The sequence below is a fragment of the Heliangelus exortis genome, chromosome 1 (genome assembly GCF_036169615.1).
Source record: "Heliangelus exortis chromosome 1, bHelExo1.hap1, whole genome shotgun sequence".
Classification (NCBI taxonomy): Eukaryota; Metazoa; Chordata; class Aves; order Apodiformes; family Trochilidae; genus Heliangelus; species Heliangelus exortis.
In genome coordinates, this window is record NC_092422.1 from 182,632,120 (window position 1) to 182,639,345 (window position 7,226).

At 44.9% G+C, this 7,226-nt stretch overlaps 1 protein-coding gene across 1 annotated transcript in view; it reads right to left on the reverse strand.

The window, feature by feature from the left end:
- ABCD2 (ATP binding cassette subfamily D member 2) overlaps positions 1-5,356 on the reverse strand; it is a 46,628-nt gene extending 41,272 nt beyond the window's left edge. The window contains exons 1-2 of the mRNA XM_071733894.1: positions 4,231-5,356; positions 2,725-2,905 (exon numbers count right to left, since the gene is read on the reverse strand). Coding sequence (XP_071589995.1) covers positions 2,725-2,905; positions 4,231-5,166 — 1,117 coding nt within the window. The 5' untranslated portion in view covers positions 5,167-5,356. The remainder of the gene's footprint in view (positions 1-2,724; positions 2,906-4,230) is intronic.
- Positions 5,357-7,226: the final 1,870 nt, after the last annotated feature.

Genomic DNA, 7,226 nt, shown 5'->3' on the forward strand with positions numbered 1-7,226 from the left:
CTAAATGGTATTTTGTTTTCATTTACACATCCACAGACATCCACATCCACATTCCTACATAATTAGATCTGAATCACTGAAATACTATCGGTAATTTAGGAAAAACTTTTAAAAATTCTTACATGATAGTTTTTCATATACATGTATTTATACACACCCACACCTATCTATGTTACTCTTTCTGGCCTCATATGTGGTTTATTACTATTTTAATTAACTGTGCTCATCTAGTTCACTGATTTTAAGAAGTATTTCCACTCCAAGAAGAATACACTTGAGGGATGGAGATAATTCAGTTAATTCATTAGTAAAAACTAAACCAAAATTTATTCCTTACTTCTTGGAGAACCTATTTGTGCTCATCTTGTCAAAGTTACAGTCCACACTATGTAGAACCACCAAAGAAAATCACTGAGGAATCAGCTATGGTTTAATTACACTACTGCACCATTCCTCCTGTATGCAAATGCAGAACTTACTGATAGCTGCTCCCAGAATCCAGGCTAGCTCATCTAGCAAGAATTAAGTATCTCTGCTAACCACTGCATCCGTCATTTTAAGCACACTTGTAGGGGTATTTGAAAAAAAAATTAAAATTCTATAGATTTTATGAGCATTTAACCTTTCCAAAACACGAACTCTGATATCACATACCTAACCCCACCACAATTACATTTTTCAAACTTTTCCAAATGTCAAAAACATCTTTCATATTGCTGCCCTCCTGCATTTGAAAAAGTGGTGCATTGTAACAGGGCAGACAGACTGTCCCTGATTCATAAAGAATGTAATATTTCCCTTTTCATCTTCTTTTATGTAGCTCATAGTCATACTTGTTTTATAAACAAAGATAACTGTTCACTGTGTCTAGAAAAATCAAAGTCCTGCTTCCAAAAATAGTCACTTTCCAGAAACAGATGAGAAACACGACATTTGGAGCACTCAATTGTTTAATACAAAAAGAATGTGAAATATTATCAAATGGGAATCTTGTCTTTGCAAGTTAGTGTCTTCTCTGAAATATCTAACAGAATTTCATTCACAAATATCACTGTTATCAAAGATTCTTCTTCCTTTTTATTGCATGATTCTTTCTGTTTTGTTGCTTTTCTCTTCCTTCCTGAAGAACTGTACAAAATCCATTGGTTTACACCTTTAGTCTTAGACCTGGTCATGTTACCAATTTTGTGCAGATCCCTGATTCTGGTTATTTATCCTGAAGTAATAAATTCACCATCTGTTCCTTCAGATATGAATGAATTTGAGTCTGACCTGCTGAGGCACAAAGTGCTGTTTTCCCAAGCAGCACACTGGTAAGCTCAGGTCTGCTTTACTCTTTGAATACCTGTTGTACTTTGAACTGGTCTTGTTAGTGTTGACTTGTCAGTATTCCTGATCCATCATTATGATTGCATCAGGTCTCCATAATAAGCCCCGTGGTTGCTGGTGGCAAATTCTGCATTACAACATGAGCACCACTGTCCCTTTCTTTTCTCCCACATTTGAAAAGTATTTATGAAAAAAATACCCAGGAGTGACAGGAATGTTGCTTAGCTTAGCGTGAATACAAGTCTTTTTCTATTATTCATGCTGTAATACCACAAAGAAATTTACACTGTGTAGTTAAACCACCTTTTTCTTGACTGTACTCATTCCTGTTATAGCAGAAAGTCACATAACTCTTTGTGTTGTGCTGATAACCTCCACTGTGAGATGAAACAGCTTTGTACAACTCTTCTGTTTGGAATAGCACCTCCTAATATTTCTGAAGCTGTTACCAGGATGCCAGCCAGTGTCTCTTGATATAGTGCCTTCCATGTGCTGGGCAGACAGCTCAGACAGCTGAACACCCAGAAGCACATCAACACAACTGCAAGTAAGCTAAACCATGTGGGAGCTGCTTGATGTCATCCTACAGGTCAAAACCCTCTCATTCAGTTGGATAGCCCTTTTGATTTGGAAACTACTAAACCTGCACTGAAAAGAATTTACTCATTCCTGATTAAATGTACCCAAGTTAGAATTGATCCTTTCACAGACATTGTAGGATCTGTGCTGAAGAATCCTGTGAAATTTGTATATGGTTCTAATTGTGTATATGGAAGCCTATTGAAACAGACTTCCCCATTTTTCCATCATTGTTGCTCCTTAATTACATTTCTTTCAGCCTTTTTTTTTTTTCAGTTGTATCTGCAATTACAATACTACTCGAGTCTCATTTCACTTTCTGAAAAGTCCTAATAGGATGTCAAAAATTATACCATCTGAGTTCACTTCTCTTCCCTCATGTAGTCAGGAACAGTGGTTCCTAATTCATTAACACATAAGAGAATAATTACCCTGTGGTTCTGTGGTTCATGGAAGGAGAAGATAAGTACTCTAAGAAAGTTAGTAGTAGCATTTTGTAAAGTACTAGGAGATGCCCCAAAAACCAGCCTGCCATCCCAGCAGTGACTAGTTAAAAAGGACTACAACTATCATTATAATCCTACATGACACAAGGATGCTAAGTCCTGAATTCATGCTAGAAAGTTCAAAGTTGGATCTTTTGCATTGTTCTTTCCTCAGCTGACCTGCTATGCTTGGAAGTTACATACAAGACACAGACATTGCAATAAAATATGTGAACAATAAATTAATATGAATAGCATTCAGGGGAGGTATGGTCTTTTGAGAAGGTGACTTTAAAGAAACATTTAGAAATAAAGTAAAAAATGGTATTACCGCCATCTGCAAATCCTGTTGCGGTGATGATGGGCACGGCAACCATAATCATACCACAGCTACTCCAGACATACTTCATCAGGAATTGCTCTATCATGATGTACCATAAACGTTTGGACAAAATAAGATTCATTTGATCTGCCAAAGCCTTGTAACTTTTTTGCAGCTGTTTCATTTCTACCTACAGGTGAAAAATAAAACATTTGTACAATGCAACAAGATGCTTCCACACATGAAACAATTGGGTACCTAGAGCTGTGACTTCTGAGTTACATCTGCTATGTGGTACTTCATTTTCACAGTGCTGAAGTCTCACAGCTAAAGTGTACAGCTTTATGGAAGTCAGTGGACCTGGTTCTTATTTAAGCAATTGTCCCTCAATAGCACATTGGCAGGTTTTCAGCTCTTTTAAGTTCTCTGATATGTACAAGAACACCATACAAGGCAGTCACAACAGCTGATTGTAGCAAAATAAGATTGATTCAACATCCCTTTAATGAAGCTGCAGCTGTAGAGTTTCACAGCAACTGAAACTCCTACTATTGGAAAGTGTTTGGGGATCAATTACCTCGAATGACTTAAAGTTGCAGAGCTGATCCCTGAAATGCAATGCTGCTTGTTTCCCTGCAAGCAGTCTCAAGGAAGAGAGAACTATCCCAAGAGGTTTAACAAGTGTTTGCAAGTCATTATGATACAATGCATTCAGTTCAAGACAGTATATGTGGGAACTGAAAAAATGTTTAATTTAGCAACACTTCAAACATTCTGATAGGCAGCTTTTGAGAATGATTGCCTCTACTAAAATAAACCTTTTACATTACATAACCATTGCTTGGGCTGGAAGAGTAAATCAGGCTGGTTTCCAGCTTTCATTTTCACCTTACATGAAAACATGGTTTTTTTCCAAATTGTATTTGAGAGGTGTTATAGCCAAAATTTGCTAATAAAAATATGAATAGTTCCGTAATAAGATGGCTTTAAAACAAGCCACTAGTTTATGTAACTGTGACTGCTGAAGTACTGTACTTAAGCTATTTTAAGACTCGGATGACTACATCTTCACTTAGCTATGTAAAAGAGCGTCAAAGGTTGTAGTGCTATCAACAGAGTTTTCCCCTAGACTTTCTGGTGTGCCCCGGTTGGTGTTTCTGCAGCATTAAATCTGGTGGTTCGTAAACACGCGGGAGTGTAAAAAAAAAAACAAAAACAAAAAAAAAAAACAAGCCTGAAGAAGTTAAGCGGAATGGACCGGGTTGGGGAAAAACACGGACGGAGATTAGCTTTTTAGAAAACCGTAAGATCCAGCTGCAGAACACTGTCAGAGCTCATGGGAACTGCCGTCCGCTCCCCCAGTCACCGCCTGCGAGGCGGCATTTTCCTAGGAAACGGGAAGTGCTGGCTGTAAACAGGTTTAAGTGTCAGAGGGACCCGAGTGTCACAGAGGGCGGTCTGGCTCCGGCACTGCAGGAGCGACCCCAAACACCCTCCTTTTCCTCTCCGCCTTACCTTGTGCCCTCGGTAAAAGGCGATCTCTTCCACGTTGGCAATGATGCGTGAATGCATGAAGCGCAGGTAGCCCTTCTTGTGCGCCTCCTCAGCCACCAACTTGCCAAACTTGGGCGAGCAGGCTTTGAGCACTCGGGCCGTAGCGTAGACGACGAGTCCGGCCAGGAGCGTGGGCCCGATGGGGTTCGCCCCCCGGGACCGCGCTGTGCGGATGAGGGTGTAGGAGGTGAGCACGACATCCAGGATGGGCTTGGTAAGGTTGGAGTAGAGATGCGCCACGGACTGCGAGAACATCATGATGTCCTCGGTGAGGGACTGGTCAGGGTTGGCCAGCCGCCCGTCCATGCTGATCACCCTGTAGTAAGTCTGGTTAGTAAAGTAGGTCTCATAGGCGTGATCCACCAGTCGCGTGCGGAAGGCGAGGGCCAGCTTGCACTCCAGGTATCGTATGGTGCTGTTCACGAAAGTGGCCGGGATCGCAATCATCAGCCATTTGATTAACTTGAAAACGAAGCTCCTGGGCTTTTTTTCTACGATGCTTTTCACTATCTTCCCGTCGAGGGCGGCCACATAGATGGAGAGAAAGGTCCTGGAAACCAGAGCCACTGAGTGGAGGCAGAGCAAGCCCAGCTCGGTGCTCACCAGCTTTGGGAAAAACAGCTTGCGAAGTTCCAGCAGCTGCTTGAAAAATTCCGCGTTCACGGCCGGAGAGGCTCTGCCCCGGCTGCCGGAGCGGTGCGGCGCCTCCCGGCCCCCTTCAGCCCGGCCGGCATCCTGCGAGCCGCCCTTGCCGCCTGCCCGCTTCATGCGCCTGCGGATGATGGGATAGAGGATCTTGAGCCCGTACGCCGCAGCCAGCAGGCACGCAGCCTTCTTCGCGGCGCCCGCCCTGCTCCATTGCACCCTCCGGGCCGCTGCATGCAGCATGTGGGTCATCCTGTCCCGCCGGAGGCTCTGCTTCGCGCCGCTCCTAGTGGGGGTGGCTCATGCCCAGCGGGAAGGTCGGCCCCGCCGGCTGTTCATCGGGCCGCCGGGGGCCCCGGCTCCGCGCCGGCCGCCCTGCCGTGACAGATGCCGAACGAGCCCTGCCTCCAAGGGGTGATGGTCGCCTTCAAAGCGCGGCGCGTTGCACAACGCAACCCGGCGCCGCGCAGCCCGCCCCGCCGACCACCATTGGCTGCGCGGCGCGGGGCGGCCCCGGCAGCGGCCCGGCTACCCCGCACCGCGGCTCCGGCCCCGGCCGCTCGCACGGGCTCGGCAGTAGCAGCGCGGGTCTTCCGTCGCTCGGTTGACAGAGGGTCCCCTGGAGCTCAGACCCAGCTGCACGATGGATCCCCGACGCTCGTCCCGGTTGCACGGCGGGTCCCCAGAGCTCGGCCCCGCAGCGCCCCTTCTCCCCTCAGGCTGCTGCCGGCCCTTTCCTTCCGCCCGCCCTGCGGAGCAGGCACCGCCTCCGGCTCCGGCCTCGCCGGGGGGTGGGGGTGGGAGGAAGCGAACGGCGACGACGGGGATAGCTCAGGCCCCGGGGCGGTGGGGCATCGCGTCCCCTATGACGTCTGCCGAGCCCTTCCCCCGGGCAGAGGGGACGAGCGGGGTGGGGCGGTCGAGGGCAGCCGGGGCCGGTGGCCTCGGGGTGGCCTCGGGAGGGACCGGGCAGCGCGGCGTCTCCGGGGCAGCGCTTTCCAAATAGGCGTAATTTATTTCCTGTCTTCTCGTCAAAAGGAAACCGGTATTGTGCTGTTGCAGTGTTATTAGACAAAAACAACCCCGACGGATTCGCACGGTCCTTGCAGCAAAACCAGGCTGAATTCGCAAAAAAAAAAAAAAAAAAAAAAAAGAAACCTTAAAGCCAATTGTCTTGTTGATTTATTTTGCTCTTCGCCTATCCCCTCCTAATTTTTTATTCCTACTTGTTCACTTGGTTGGACAGGGTATTGTATTTGAAATTATAGAGGTGGGATCAGAGTACTTAAGACTTTGGGACCTTTGACACTTTGAAAATGAAGTAACCATATCAGCTGGTGTATAATAAAGCCTTAGTTCAGGATGTGTGTGTAAAAGCAGATTTGAAAAATGTGCTATTAGGCATTTACAGGGTAGCTGAGGAATGCAGCCTTCTGCTAGAAATGGAGAGTGAGGCCACCTTTTCCAGCATACACAGAGTTAAGTCACATTACTGTTACAAAACAGCCCTCTATGGACACAGTGCAGTGATGATGTCTAGATAACAACATAGGCTTCAGGATGCAGAAACAATATCTTTGATTTTAGAGAGAGCATGCTTTGCTTTTAAAAATCAGGCATCACTTAGCAAAACATTCAGGTACCCTCCAAAAAGCCCAGTAAGCCAAGACCAGCAGGTCAAGATCAAGAAAGATCTATTTCTCAAGTCTTCCTAAGAGGCTGAACACACTGTGTCCATACCGGGCTGCTGGAAATGTATATAGAAAAGATAATTTTGGATCTTAGACTTTTGCCAGTGAGGACAGGATACAGATCTGGAGAGAAAAGTTGGTTTTGTTTTTGTTGTTTTTTTTAAAAGCTAGGAGATTGCAAAAACCTGACCAAGAGTAGTACAGTTAACTTCTAGTTACTAGTTAGGCCTGGTTTCGCTGCAGATTATTTTGTCAGGACAACAGAAAGGTTTTTCAGCCAACAAAGCCATTGATGAGATACGCTGGCTGAGAAATAGCTTTGCTTAAGGTTTGTTATATTTACATGTATCTCCAGTTGGATACTTCACATTCTGGCTTGTGTGTATCACAGCATACTCTTAGATTTTGCCAAACCACAGTTATTTGCAACATATCATTACTCTAGCATTTTCCTACCAAGGGGAAAGTTCACAGATCTGTTTCACTTCTGTGTATCTGCTGACGCTTCAAGATCCTGGACAACTGAAGCTTTTTTTTTTTTTTTTTTTTTTTTTTTTTTTTTTTTTTTGTGACCTTGCAGTAAATTAGTAATGATTTTATTTTAGTAAAATTTTGAAGATA